The sequence below is a fragment of the Manis pentadactyla genome, chromosome 3 (assembly GCF_030020395.1).
Source record: "Manis pentadactyla isolate mManPen7 chromosome 3, mManPen7.hap1, whole genome shotgun sequence".
Classification (NCBI taxonomy): Eukaryota; Metazoa; Chordata; class Mammalia; order Pholidota; family Manidae; genus Manis; species Manis pentadactyla.
In genome coordinates, this window is record NC_080021.1 from 215042112 (window position 1) to 215057300 (window position 15189).

A 15189-nucleotide genomic window follows, 5' to 3' on the forward strand; every position below is an offset into this window, starting at 1 on the left:
TTATTTTCTAAAGGTTGAATATGCAGACTGTGTTGATAAATTGGAGAAAGAACTAGTTATAAAATATAGACATCAGTTTGAAGAACTTTATAAAACTGAAGCACCAACTTGGGAGACACGTGGAAACCTCATGGTATGTGGTTATTGGACCCTCCTATAACTCTTAGGATAATTGTAAAGTCTCTCTTGTAGAGCTCCAAGTTAACTTATTTATTCACTTACTAATGTTTCATGTATATATTTATTAATTTATTCATTGATTAACTTTTACAGATTATCATTCTTCAGAAAAGTTTAAACATGTCATATAGTTCAAAACACTGATGACTTAACAAATGGTACTTAATTCTGGACCTTTTTCCTTGACTTTTGTCTATCCAGTTAATTTACTTTCTGTTTTTACCTAAAATGCTCTCTTAGTGATTAATGGAATGCTAAACCCAAGATTTCATCTTCTTTGTCATCATGTATTAAGTATGTGAAGCTAGTCTGATTATATTAAATCTTAAGCCAGTCTGCATTTATAGATTAGAACATGACCTTTTTCTTTTTTACACTAAAGTATTGTTGATGTAAAATCTTACATTGGTTTCAAATATTATAACACAGTGGTTCAACAGTTACCCATATTATTAAATCCTCATCCGCTCTAGTGAGGTTACTATCTATCAATGTAGTAAGATGTTACAGAATCATTGACCATATTCTCCATGCTGTACTACCGTCCCTGTGACCACCTTATATTGTGATTGCAAATTTATTGTCCCCTTTATTCCCTTCACCCTCCCCCTGCATCTGCTTGAACCCCTCCCCCTCCCCCTTGGTAACCACTAGCCCCTTTTCAGTGAGAACATGACCTTTTTTGTTTTGAAAATAACGTATTTATTAAAACAATTTAACCAAAACACAGACAGTAGCTATTTAAAATATTTCATAGTACAGCCCATTTACAATAGCAACAAAAGTATAAATTTTTCAGGAATAAGTTTATAACAATCCAAAATCTAAATGAAGGGAACTTTAAAATGCTATTAAGGGTATGAAAGAAGTCACAACCAAATGGAAAGACACACCACATTCTTTTTTTTTAAATTAAGGTATTATTGATACACACTCTTATTGAAGGTTTCACATGAAAAAACAATGTGGTTATTACATTCACCCATATTATTGTGTCCCCCATACCCCATTGCGGTCACTGCCCATCAGTGTAGTAAGATGTCAGAGTCACTATTTGCCTTCTCTGTGTTACACTGTCTTCCCCATGATCCCCCCCACACCATGTGCCAACCATAATACCACTTAATCCCCTTCTCCCTCCCTCTCCACCCACCCTTCCCCACCCCTCCCCTTTGGTAACTGCTGGTCCCTTCTTGGAGTTTGTGAGTCTGTTGCTATTTTGTTCCTTCAGTTTTGCTTCATTGTTTTATTCCACAAATGAGGGAAATCATTTGGTACTTGTCTTTCTCCACCTGGCTTATTTCACTGAGCACAATATCCTCCAGCTCTGTCCATGTTGTTGCAAATGGTAGGATTTGTTTCTTTCTTATGGCTGAATAGTATTCTATTGTGTATATGTACCACATCTTCTTTATCCATTCATCTACTGATGGACACTTAGGTTGCTTCCATATCTTGGCTATTGTAAATAGTGCTGCAGTAAATATAGGGGTGCATATGTCCTTTTGAATCTGAGAAATTATATTCTTTGGGTAAATTCCTAAGAGTGGAATTTCTGGGGCAAATGGTATTTCTATTTTTAGTTTTTTTGAGGAACCTTCATATTGCTTTCCACAGTTGTTGAACTAGCTTACATTCCCACCAGTAGTGTAGGAGGGTTCCCCTTTCTCTGCATCCTCACCAGCATTTGTTGCTCCTAGTCTTTTCTATGCTGGCCATCCTAACTGATGTGAGGTGATATCTCATTGTGGTTTTAATTTGCATTTCCCTGATGATTAGTGATGTGGAGCATCTTTTCATGTGTCTGTTGGCCATCTCAGTTTCTTCTTTGGAGAATTGTCTGTTCATATCCTCCACCCATTTTTTTTTTTTTTTTACAAGTACCATATTTCATTTATATATGGAATCTAAAAAACAAAACAAATAAACAAAAAAGAATTAAACCCATAAATACCAGCAACAGGCTGTTGGTACCATAGGGGAGGAGGTCCTCCACCCATTTTTTAATCGGGTTATTTGCTTTTTTGCTTTTTGGGTGTTGAGGTGTGTGAATTCTTTATATCTTTTGGATGCTAACCCCTTGTCAGATATGTCGTTTACAAATATATTCTCCCATACTGTAGGATGCCTTTTTGTTCTGTTGATGGTGTCCTTTGCTGTACAGAAGCTTTTTAGTTTGATGTAGTCCCATGTGATCATTTTTGCTTTTGTTTGCCTTGCTTGAGGAGATGCATTCAGGAAAAAGTTGCTCATGTTTGTAAACAGGAGATTTTTGCCTATATTGTCTTCTAAGAGTTTTATGGTTTCATGACTTACATTCAGGTCTTTGATCCATTTCGAGTTGTACTTTTCTATATGGGGATAGACCATAATCCAGTTTCATTCTCTTGCATGTAGCTGTCCGGTGTTGCCAACATCAGTTGTTGAAGAAGCTGGCATTTCCCCATTGTATGTCCATGGCTCCTTTATCGTGTATTAATTGACCATATATGCTTGGGTTTATATCTGGGCTCTCTAGTCTGTTCCATTGGTCTATGGTTCTGTTCTTGTGCCAGTACCAACTTGTCTTGATTACTGTGGCTTTGTAGTAGAGCTTGAAATTTGGGAGCGTAATGCCCCCACTTTATTCTTCCTTCTCAGGATTGCTTTGGCTATTCAGGGTCTTTTGTGGTTCCATATGAATTTTAGAACTATTTGCTCTAGTTCGTTGAAGAATGCTGTTGGTATTTTGATAGGCATTGCATTGAATCTGTGGATTACTTTAGGCAGGATGGCCATTTTGGCAATATTAATTCTTCCTATCCATGAGCATGGGATGTGTTTCTATTTATTGGTGTCTTCTTTAATAACTCTCACAAGTGTCTTGTAGTTTTCAGGGTATAGGTCTTTCACTTCCTTGGTTAGGTTTATTCCTAGGTATTTTATTCTTTTTGATGGAATTGTGAATGGAACTGTTTTTCTGATTTTTCTTTCTGCTAGTTCATCATTAGTGTATAGGAGTGCAACAGATTTCTGTGTATTAATTTTATATGCTGCAACTTTGCTGAATTCAGATATTAGTTCTAGTAGTTTTGGAGTGGATTCTTTAGGGTTTTTTATGTACAATATCATATCATCTGCAAACAGTGACAGTTTAACTTCTTTACCAATCTGGAAGTCTTTTATTTCTTTGTGTTGTCTGATTGCTGTGGTGAGGACCTCCAGAACTATGTTGAATAGAAGGACATACCACATTCTTGATGATAAAGACAGTACCACAAAAATGTTACTATTTATATTAAACTATGACTTCAGTGCATATCCAGAAAAAATACCAACATGTGTTTGTTTTGCCTTTTGTTTTGGAAATGGACAAAGCTGATGTTAAAATTTGTATGAAAAACAAGTAAAAATAGCCAGGAAATTTTTGAAAAAGGAAATAATGAAAAAAAATTAGATAATAAGACTACAGTAATTGAAAGCACCAATAAATAGATTGGTGAATAGAGTATTTTAGAAAGTCAAGCTATAGACCCAAATACTGATAGTAAATTAGTTAGTATATGGGAAAGGGAGCATTTCAAATCAGTGGGGAAATTTATTCAATAAAGGATGTTGGCACTACTGGGTAGCCATCTGGAGAAAAATTAAACTGTATCTCTGTCTCATACCTGCTATCAAAAGAAAAATCAGATCAGTGATTTAAATTAAACCAAATTTAACTATAAAAGTGCTAGAAGAAAAAATGTTTTGTTTGCAATGGAGATTTTTTTTTTGAAAATTTTTTTTAATGAAAAGAGTAATCTTTGGGACTTTTTTTTCTTGTCATTAAGTTTTTACTTATAATTAAGATATCATTGATATACAATCTTATGAAGGTTTCGCATGAGCCACATTGTGGTTTCAACATTCACCCATATTATCAAGTTTCCCCCCAGTCCCATTGCAGTTGCAGTCACTGTCTGTCAGTGCAGTAAGATGCTATAGAGCATTACTTGTCTTGGAGAAGATTTTTTTAAAGTAAAACTCAGAAGTCTTAAAAGAAAAAAAATGGTAAACCAAGCAACATCAAATCAAAAACTTTTGCAAGGCAAAAACAAAAATAGTGCTTGCTATAAACAAAGTCAAAAGACAAATTCATGTCACAAAGGGTTCTTAAAATAGAAAGCATTCCTATAAATAAGTAAAACTCAGTAGAAAAACAGGCAAAAGCAATGAAAAAATTCACATGACAACACTCTTCCAAGGGATGTGATAATGAGTACTCGGTTGTATCTTGCTGCATAAATTGGTATATTTTTAAGTGGAAAACCTGACAATAACTAGAAATTGAAAAGCACATATTTCTTGACCTAGCATTTACACTTTGAGTTTATCCCATAAATTCAAATTCTGTAAATGAAAAATCCGTAGTCTCCCCTCCTCAGCTTTATTCAGGTATAATTTCCATCCAATAAAATTCACTATTTTAAGTGTACAGTTTAAGTTTTGGCAATTACATATAGTTATATGTGGTGTCCACCTGCACAATCACTATGTAGAACATCTTTTTCTTCCCAGAAAGTTTGCAGTTAATCTATGTGACCCTTAATCTGCTTTTTGTCACCATAGGTTTTTTAAATTACTATGATTCTTTTATTTCGGTAAAATGCACATAACTTAAAATTTTTATCAGCTTAACCGTTTATAAGTCTAACTGTCACTATCATTTTGTCTTTTCTAAACTTTCATGGAAATAGAACCATACACTGTGTGGTCTTTTCTGACTTAGCATAAAGGTTTTGAGATTTATCCATGTTTTATCATGTAACATTCATATTTATGGCTAAGTCCATTCCATTGTATGGATATGCCGCATTTTGTTTTCCATTCATCACTTTGTGGATATTTGGGTTATTTCCGTTTTTTTGGCTATCTGAATAATGTACTGTTAACATTAACATCCATCTCTTTGTGTGGACGTACGTTTTCATTTCTCTTGGATAAATAAATACCTTAGAGTTGGATTGTTGGGTCATATTGTAAGTGTGTATTTTTGTCTTTATAAAGCATAACATACTCTTCTGCATAGTGGCTGTACCATTTTCCATTCCTACCAGAAAGTATGAGAAATCTTTTTGTTCCATATCATTAACAATACTTGGTATGATCACTGTTTTTAATTTTAAACATTCTAATAGGTGTGTAGTGGTATCCCATTGTGGTTTTAATTTGTGTTTCCCTGATTACCAGTGATGTTGAGCATCTTTTCATGTGCTTATTTGCTTATAACTTTGGAGAAGCGATTAATCAAATCTTTGGTCCATTGTTTTTATTGGGATGTTTGTCTTGTTACTGAATTATTAAGAGTTTGCTGTGTATTCTGGAGACAACCCATTTGACAGATGGATGTTTACAAATGTTTTCTCCCATGTTATGGCGTGTTTTTTCTCACATTAACTGTCTAAGAGCAAAAATTTTTAATTTTGATGAAGTCTGTTTTATTAGATTTTTCTATTATGATGTTTGCCTTTTGGGCCTTGTTTTAGAAATCTTTGCTTAAACTAATGCCACAAAGATTTTTCTTTTGGAAGTTTTATAGTTTTAGCTCTTAAATTTAGGGCAGTAATTTTTAGTTAATATTTATGCGTGGTGTGAGTTAAGGGAGAATGTTCATTTTTCTCCCATACTGTTATCTTCTTCCAGTACCATTTATTAAAAAGGCTGTCTTTTCCCATTGATAAATCTTGGCATATTTGTGAATCATCAACTGATCATGTAAGTGTGAGTCTGTCTCTGGTCTGTTGAACTCTACATCTGTCTTTGTGCCAGTATCACACTGTCTTGATTATTGTAGCCTTATATTTAGTTTAGACTTCTTCAACCTTGTTCTTTTTCAAAATGTTGAACTGTTCTTTCTATATCAACTTTAGAATCAGCTTGTTTTTCTCCAAAAAGAAAAGCAGTTTTCTAGAATTTGGGTTAGAATTTAGTGAATCCATAGATCAATTTGAGGAGAATTGCCATCTTAATACTAAGTCTTCCAATGTATGAACCTAGTATAACCCTCAGTTTATGTACATCTTTGTTAATTTCCCTAAGTAAGGTTTTATTGTTTTCAGTATTCAAGTATTATGTATCTTTTGTAAAATGTATTCTTCAATATTTTACTTTTGTAAATGCCATTGTAATTTTATTGTTAATTCATTTTACAGTTGCTCACTGTCGGTATTTAGAAATACAGTTGATTTTTCTACAGTATCTTGTATTTTGTTACCTTGCTAATAAATTCACTTTTTCTGTAGTATTTCCTTTGCACATGACTGTGCTGTTTGTAAAAAAGGACAGTTTCACTTCTTTTCAATTTGTATGTCTTCCGTCTTTCTTGTCTTATTAGCTAATTAGGGCCTCCAAGACAGTGTTGAATAGAAGTGGCAAGAAAGCCAACATTCTTACCTTGCTCCTGATCTTAGACAGAAAACATTTTGTTTTTTACCATTGAGTATGATGTTGTAAATTATTTTTGTAGCTGTCCTTTATCAAAGTGAGAATTCCCTTCTATTCTTATTTTACTGAGGGTTTTTTAGTTTTTATTAGGAATGAGTGTTAAGTTCTGTCCATTTTCTTTTGCATCTTGCATCTTTAAATACTCTTAGGATTATTCTCTTTTACTCTGTTAATATAGTGAGTTATATTGAGTTTTTGGATATCAGAGCAATCTTGAATTTCTGGCATAAACTCCACTTAGTCATGGTATATTTTGCTTTTTCTGTGTTGTTGGATTTGACTTGCTGAAATTTTGTTAAGGATCTTTGTGCCTATTTTGTGTTTGTAGTTTTCCTGTGATGTCTTTGGTTTTTATATGAGGGTGATATTGGTCTCACAAATAATGTTCCTTCTTCCTATTATCTGAAAGAATTTGTGTGGTATTATTATTTCTTCCTTAAATATGTGATGGAATTTACCAGCGAAGCCATCTCAAACTACAGTTTTCTTTGTGGGAAAGTTTTAAATTCTAAATTCAGTTTTCTGTAATTGATAGAGAGCTATTCAGGTTTCCTGTTTCTTTTTGGTTTTTGGTAATTTGTATCTTTCAAGGAATTTGTTCATTTCATCTAAGTATTCAAATTTATTTGCTTAAAGCTGTTAATGATACTTTTTAAATTTTTTTACTATCTGTAGGGTCTGTAGTGATGTCTCCTGACTCATTTCTGATAGTGGTAGTTTTTGTCTTCAGCTTTCTCTGCTGTTTGTCCATTTTATATTTCATTGATCTCTTCTTCGATATTTCTGTTTTATTATTTCTTATTTTTAATTTGCTCTTTTTCTGATTTTTTTAAGGTAGACACTTATATAACAGATTTTAGGTCTTTTCTAATAACTATAAATAGTGCATAAGCATTGCTTTTTGGTTCACAAATTTTGATATGTTGGATTTCATTATCATTCATTTCAAAATAGTTGATAATTTCTCTTGTGATTTTCTTTGAAAATTATTTAGAAGTGTGTTGTTCAATTTCCAACATTAGATGTTTTCTTAGAGGTCTTGTTGCTGATTTTTAATTTGATTCCTTATGATCAAATAACATTTTCTGTATCATTTGAACCTTTATAATTTTCTGTACCATGGTACACATATCCCATCATGTGGTCTATCCTAGTGAACATAGCATGTACACTTGAAAATAACTTGTATTTGGTAGTGTTGGAAGTGGTGGTCTACAAATACCAATCAGAATTGTTTAGTTCTCCTATGTCCTTGCTCATTTTTTTATCTAGTTGTTTTGTGAGTTGTGTAACAATTTTTTTAGTAGCACAGATTGGTAATAACCTAAATGCCCATCCAAGTAGCTGGTTATAAATCACGGCATTTACATGTAGTGGAGTACTGTGAAACATTAGAAAATGATGAGAGGACTTACTGATAGATTACTGTGCAGCTCTAAAAAGGAATGAAAAACAAAGAAATTTTTAATATACTGCTAGAGGAAATAATCTTTAAGTGAAAAAAGTAATCAAAATTGTGTTTGATACATTATTTGGGTTAGAGATGGACATGTAGATGGACGGATGGATGGATGGATGGAGAGATGGACCGGCAGACTATAGAATGAATGAATGAATGTGTGTGACATGTTAGTGGAAGGAGAGACAAGGACTTCTAATAGTGGTTTCCACTGGGGAGAGGTTTGGATGACTGGGCAATAGGAATTGTAGGGAGGGAAACCTTTTTTTTACCCTATTCTTATACATGTATTAGCTAATATAAATAACCTTAAAATTTAAAATATGTTTTTAAATTTGACTTTATTTCTTGACCGTTATTTCTTCATTGGTTGTATAGACTGAGTGCCAGGTGTCTCGCTGGTTTGTTCAATGTCTTCGGGAACAGTCCATGCTGCTAGAAATTATTTTCCTTCATTATGCATACTTTGAGATGACACCTAGTGACCTACTGGCATTAACCAAGATGTTTAAAGACCAAGGATTTGGTAGTAGGCAAACCAACAGGCACCTGGTAGATGAGACCATGGATCATTTTGTGGATCGGATTGGGTGAGTATGAATGAATTGAGGTCATAGAGCTTGTTTGGAACAATATTCAGAGCATTGATATTCTATCAGTGTAGATGGGTGAGGAGAGGGATAGGTGTATTTTTCACTTAATGGGTGGAAAAATAGATGAGTGTACCACCATGTTCCAGATCATACAAGGAGTACAGACTAGGATTGAGAGAGACATGGTCCCTCAAAATTAGTATTGCATTTATTCTTTTACTTACCATCTTAATCTAAGAGGTTCATCCATTCATTCAACAAAAAATCTGTTGAGCACACAGAGAAGACAGGTGGTGATTCTACAGCATCTTGCTATACTGATGGACAGTGACTGTAGTGGGGTGTGTGGGGGGTACTTGGTGAGGGGGGGAGCCTGGTAAACGTAGTGTTCTTCATGTAATTGTAGATTAATGATAGAAAAAAAAAATCTGTTGAGCAACTGCTATAGGTCAGGCACTGCACAGATGCTAAGAAGACAGTGATAAACAAGACAGATGTGTTCCCTGCCCATTTTGAGGTCATCGTCTCTGAACTTTGAATTGGATATATCCACATTTTAAGGCCTCTTCCCTCTTGAACAGATGCATACTTGAGCAGAAAGACTGTTTGGGTCATATGTAATTGGTGGCTCTAGAAGTCCTTAGTACTAAGGTTTGTACTTCGGTAGGCACAAGCCACATACGACTGTCAAGTGCTTAAAATATGGCTGGTCAAATTGAGATGTGCCGAAGTGTTAACACATACTGGATTTAGAAAGTTTAGTATGAAAAAAGCATGTAAAAATTACTCATTAATAATTTTTTTGATATTGAGTATCTTACATTTCACGCTATTCTCCAGTGAGGTTTAGAGTAGAGTATATGACACCATGAAACCTTTTTTCGCAGCTACTTCAGTGCCCTCATCCTGGTGGAGGGCATGGATATTGAATCCTTGCATAAGTGTGCTTTGGATGACAGAAGAGAGTTGCACCAGTTTGCCCAGGATGGGCTTATTTGTCAGGTAAAGTTGGAACAGCCTCCTTTTCAGATGATTTATAGTTAATAGTATGTTTTTAACTGCTCAACTGCACTGCCACATAACATTTTTCTTGTTGTGGAATTTGAAGTCCTACATTGTTAAGAATTGAATCTGGAAGAAATCTCAGATTTGTCAGTTATCCATACAGAGGTGATAGGTCAGTCTGTGGAATGAGTAGAGGCACTCAGAGAGGCGGTATAAGGCCAAAGAGGCCCAAAGACAAAGCCCTGGTGGGTGTCTGCATTTGTGGAGCCTGTGAAAGAAGAGGAAAGGGGAAAAACATTGAGATGGGATGGTTAGAAAGACAGAAAGTGAGATCAGAGAAAGTTCAAGAAGTATCAGAGGAAATTTGGTGGAGTCTTCATTTGAACATGTATTCTGTAATCTTAGATGAAGATAACTTAAAATCAGGAGAAAAAAATGTGGGTAAAGGGAAGAGTAATTGAAGAGTTAATTAGTGAGTAGTCGGGAGCTTGGGAAGAGTAAAATATCAGAATGGGGGAGGGAGCCACTGTGGATAAAAGGAAGACTTACTAAGATGATGAAGGATCCTGTGGAGAGGTCTTAACCCTTTCTTTTTAGTGTCACAGATGTTATTTCTTCTTTTCCTAGGATATGGACCATTTGATGTTGACTTTCGGGGACATTCCGCATCATGCCCCAGTGCTGTTGGCCTGGGCTCTCCTCCGTCACGCCATGAATCCAGAAGAGACGAGCAGTGTTGTCCGGAAGATAGGTGGTACAGCCATCCAGCTGAATGTGTTTCAGTACTTGACCCGACTGCTCCACTCACTGGCCAGTGGGGGAAATGATGTGAGGCTCAAGCCGTTGGTATTTGAGTGTGAGAATGGGCAAAAAGTAGGGCATAAGCTCACTAATGAATCAAAATAATAGTAATAATCGTAATAGTGACATGGATAATGATAATGTTGTAAGTGACCTTTATAGAGCGTTTGCTATTACCAAACACTGTGCTCAGCACTTTCTGTATATTATCTCATTTCAGCCTTACAACAGTTCATTGCCCTGGGGATCATCCTGTTTTACACATTAGGAAATTGAGACTCAGAAATATAGCTGCTCACAGGAACATTAATTGCCAGTTAGTGGTGCATTTGGCTTGAATCCTCTATGTCTGACTCTGCCACTATGGTCTATCTCCTAGAAGATAGCTTTAGCCAGATTGCCTGGAGAAATCTTTTTTGGGTGCTTACTCATTCAGCTGTAACAGCACGAATTAGAAATCCCTTGAGTCTTGTGCTGGGGCTTAATTTCAGCGGCAGTTTAGTCAGCTTGTTTTGATACGCTAAAATGAAACCACAGCCAGCAGACCCCAGTTGGCGGCACTGGTTGGTTTATCTTGGAGACAGTTCAGGCAGTTGCATCATTCATATCAGCACACAGACCTTTCTCTGGACTGGATTATTCCCCATGAAAACTTTGATCATTTTTAAAATGGTTCCTATTGATTTTATTCTTGACTTAGCTATAACATTTGTGGTTCCTGCTTTCTCTTTTCTCCCTTTGTCTTCCTGATCTTGGGACTAAATTAGGAAGCCTCGGATTCCCTTCCCATTTGTTTACAGAGACTGTATTAATGTAGGATTATGTTCAATGGGGAAGAGTTGTGTCATTCCGAATTACTTACTCCTTTGCCGTTACAGTGTACCACCAGCACTGCATGCATGTGTATCTACGGGCTCCTTTCCTTCGCTCTCACCTCTCTGGAGCTGCACACGCTGGGCAGTCAGCAGGTCAGTGTCTAGCTTCCATTAGGCTCTCTACACTGCCCAACTCTGCCTTCATGTCTCCAAGATAACCCTTTGGAGTTGATATAACAAACACCCATATACTTCAGGTATAATTTGTGCATTGGCTGGAACATTGCTATAACAAGGAAGTTTGTTTCACAGTGTATACAAATATCCAATCTTTTTTTTTTTTGGTATCATTAATATACAATCGCATGAGCAACATTGTGGTTACTAGATTTCCCCCATTATCAAGTCCCCACTTATACAGATATCCAATCTTATGTTGTACAACTGAAACCAATACATGTCAATTATACCTCTGTAAAAAGATTAAATTTGTTTTCATTAATGATTTGATACTCTGGCATAGAGTACTGTACTTGATTCTTTTCCCATATTTACCAGTTTTCTCTAGTATCCTATGAAGGTGGCTAGTGAGGGTTTTAAAATATTTTTACATATCATTGTGAACTTACAGGTTTAAGTCTATAAACTGTTTTAATCCGTTGCAGTTATTCCTAACCTTTGGGTTGCCCATCTTTGGCAGTAAGAGCCCTTCCAGACCACCTGCTGAGTGTGGCCCCACCCTCACATGTTTGGATAGCTCGGTCCCGTTGCTTTGTGGTATGACAAACCACTGCAGCATTGCCTTAGAGTAGTCTTGCCCCAGACCTGGAATCTGCCATTTGTCTAAGAAGCCCTGGTTCCTTTCAGTGGGAAATGATATTTGAGAAATTTTTTTAGAAGTAAGTCATTGTATTCCTTTTTAATGATTAGTGACTTATTTTAGAAATTGATGAAATTGATAAACATGAAACTTTCTTATCATTGGAAAGAAAAGATTGGTGTCAATTGAAAGACTGAATTTCCAAAGCTCTAAGGCATAGAACGAACAAGCTCTGCATCCTTTGCCAAAATTCTGGTCACATTTGTAACCTGCTGTATACCTAGAGGATTGGTATTAACGTACTGGGTTGTAAGAGTCCTAGTGCTTGTTTTCTTTTAATCACCCAGAAAGCCTTTATTAGATTCCCACTGTGTGCCAAGCTCTGTGTTAGGTGCTGATGATAAAAAAATTAAAAGGGCATTCTTCTTGCCCTCTAAAAGGAGTGTAGCTGAGCCTTGTATATGTGGCATTTAAAAATTTGCAGTCCACTTCCCCGTACGTTATGTCATTTAATCCTTGCCATGTAATACTGTGAAGTGGATATTGTCACCATTTTACAGATGAAGAATTTGAAATTAAGACAGGTTAATTTATCTAACATCATACAACAGATACAACACACTCTGGACAGGGTGTAATCTTACTTTTTAGACCTGGAGTTCTTTCTGACATCTTTTTGAAGGTATAATTGGTGTTTTTATTTCAACAGAATACAGACTCGTTCAACTAGGGAAAATAAGCCATTTTATTCCCTTTCTTTCAACAGGATCTAATAGACACAGCATGTGAAGTGCTGGCAGACCCTACCCTTCCAGAGCTATTCTGGGGGACGGTAAGTATGTCAAAGGGAGTCATGCTATGGTATTCTTCTGTAGCAAAAATATTTATCAAGCACTTACTGTGTGAAAAGTCTTAGTATATACTAAGCATATATGTTTTCTCATTTAATCTATACAAAAAAATCTATGAAGTAAATAGCATTGTTATCACCAACTTGCATATAAGGAAAAATGATGCTGAAAGATGTGAAGAGACTTGCCCAAGGTCTCACAGCTAGACAGACAACCAGGATCAGGGTCCAGTTCTGTCTGGCTTGAGTCTGTAGTCCACATTTTTAACCAGTATGCTCTTTGTCCTGTCCACCAAGTTATGATCCACATTTGGAATCTCAGGCACCAGTAGTGCTTTAGTAACTCTTAAACTACTGTTGGGGAGTTATAAGAGTATTATAGCTGGTCAGAGTAAGAATTTGGCTTTGGAGAGAACAGTTTCTCATTAGTCCTTAGTCTTGGTGTTGACTGTAGCCTCAAGCTACAAAGCCCAGCTGATGGATAATGTGTTTTCCCTTGTACTGTGGCCTGACTGATCTGCCTGGGTATCTTACCCCACTTTTTACTGAGACACCATCGAGTCTTAGAGAATCACAGTGCTCCTGGGAGAAGCTGGTGTGAAACAATACTTAGGTTGAGGGTCTGTTCTCTTGTGGGTGGCTAAATGCTGACATGTTGGTTGCTTTTCACTCTGGGAACCATGTCATGCAAAAGTGAACAGTGTTGTCTTCCTACAGAGAGGATGGCTGGGGACAGGTTATTGGCAGCAATAGTAGTTTCTGTTCAGGTCCTGACTAAAAAATTTTTTAAATATTTATTTTTATTTTTTAAACCATAACATTTATTGTGTGACTAGTCATTGAAATCCTTAAGCTGAACCAGATGCTGCAGCAGCTGTCCCCTTGGGTTTAGGTGTCATTCTTCAAGGAATCCATGCTGGAATCTGTGTTGTACAAGTTTTAGGTGCCTTGTTCTGCATATCCCACTGGTATTTCGTCTTTTTGCCTCAGCACTCCAGTTATACCTTCTCTTCTGCTTGCCTGGGTAGCCACATTTGCCACAGGGTGACTTCTGAAGGTCATAGGCAGTGGCACAATCTTATTGTAATGATGACATTCCCTTAGTCATCTCACTTCTGTAACTGAAACCAAAGAGCTAAATTGGTTGTTGATAGCCTTTTTCAGTGGAAATATGCGGGTCTTCAGTTATTAGGGAGTGATGATGTCTGCCTAAAAGAAAGGATTAATTTTAGATTTTCTTAAGATTGCTGGGCAATTTGGAGATGGGTTAAATCGTGGATAACGTGAAGGTCAGTGACTTCTCCCCTTGCACCATAGGAGCCAACTTCTGGTCTTGGGATCATTTTGGACAGTGTGTGTGGAATGTTTCCCCATCTCCTCTCCCCACTCCTGCAGTTGCTGCGAGCCCTTGTATCAGGGAAGTCTACTGCCAAAAAGGTAGGTGGTTCAGTTGGATGCCTGAAGAAAGAGAGATTTTTTAGAAATCCTTTCTGCTTTCCATGTTGAAGTTTCACTGCCAAGGCAAGAATTAGTCTGAAGATGAGTGAGAAATGCCAGAGAAAGTGCCTCAATTCTATAGAGTTAAGTGAAGATCTTTTTATTAAGTATCTGTTGTGGATACTGAGGGAGTAGGACAAAATATAAAGGTACTGAATAGCTAATTGGAAGAGAACAATAGATAGATGATAGGTAGATAGATAGATAGATAGGTAGATAATAGATACATAGATAGATACATAGATAAATAAATAATAAAGCGAGGTGGTATATAGTAAGTGTCAGCTGAGTAGAAGAAACCATACTGTTCAGCAGACAGTTATCTGTGGGGTGAGGGGCCTTGAGTTGGGGGTTAAGGATGGTGAAGATTTGGCAAGGAGTGTAGAAGCAACTCCAGGGACAGTCACAGTTAGTAAGAAGGGTTGGTAAGAAGTTTGAAGGTCAGCACGTACACAGTCTGGCTGAAAGAGCAGAAAAGCAGATGTGGGAGGCCTCACGTGTCCCCTAGGTAAATCTGTGGCTGGGTTTTTTTCTGCATGTTGGCAGGTGTATAGTTTCTTGGATAAGATGTCTTTCTACAACGAACTTTATAAGCACAAGCCCCATGATGTGATCTCCCACGAAGATGGAACTCTGTGGCGGAGGCAAACACCCAAACTCCTTTACCCTCTTGGTAAGGTAGAGACCCTGGTTGGGGAGCCTCT

General features: G+C 36.5%; 1 protein-coding gene across 3 annotated transcripts in view; it reads left to right on the forward strand.

Annotated features, from left to right (window-relative positions):
- The window catches only part of NUP188 (nucleoporin 188), a 47639-nt gene that overhangs the window by 12677 nt on the left and 19773 nt on the right, over positions 1-15189 (forward strand). For all 3 annotated transcript variants that reach the window (XM_036913641.2, XM_036913639.2, XM_036913640.2), the window contains exons 8-15: positions 14-133; positions 8483-8694; positions 9585-9699; positions 10330-10530; positions 11382-11471; positions 12905-12970; positions 14306-14425; positions 15032-15158. In XM_036913641.2, the coding sequence (XP_036769536.2) occupies positions 14-133; positions 8483-8694; positions 9585-9699; positions 10330-10530; positions 11382-11471; positions 12905-12970; positions 14306-14425; positions 15032-15158 (1051 nt within the window). The remainder of the gene's footprint in view (positions 1-13; positions 134-8482; positions 8695-9584; positions 9700-10329; positions 10531-11381; positions 11472-12904; positions 12971-14305; positions 14426-15031; positions 15159-15189) is intronic.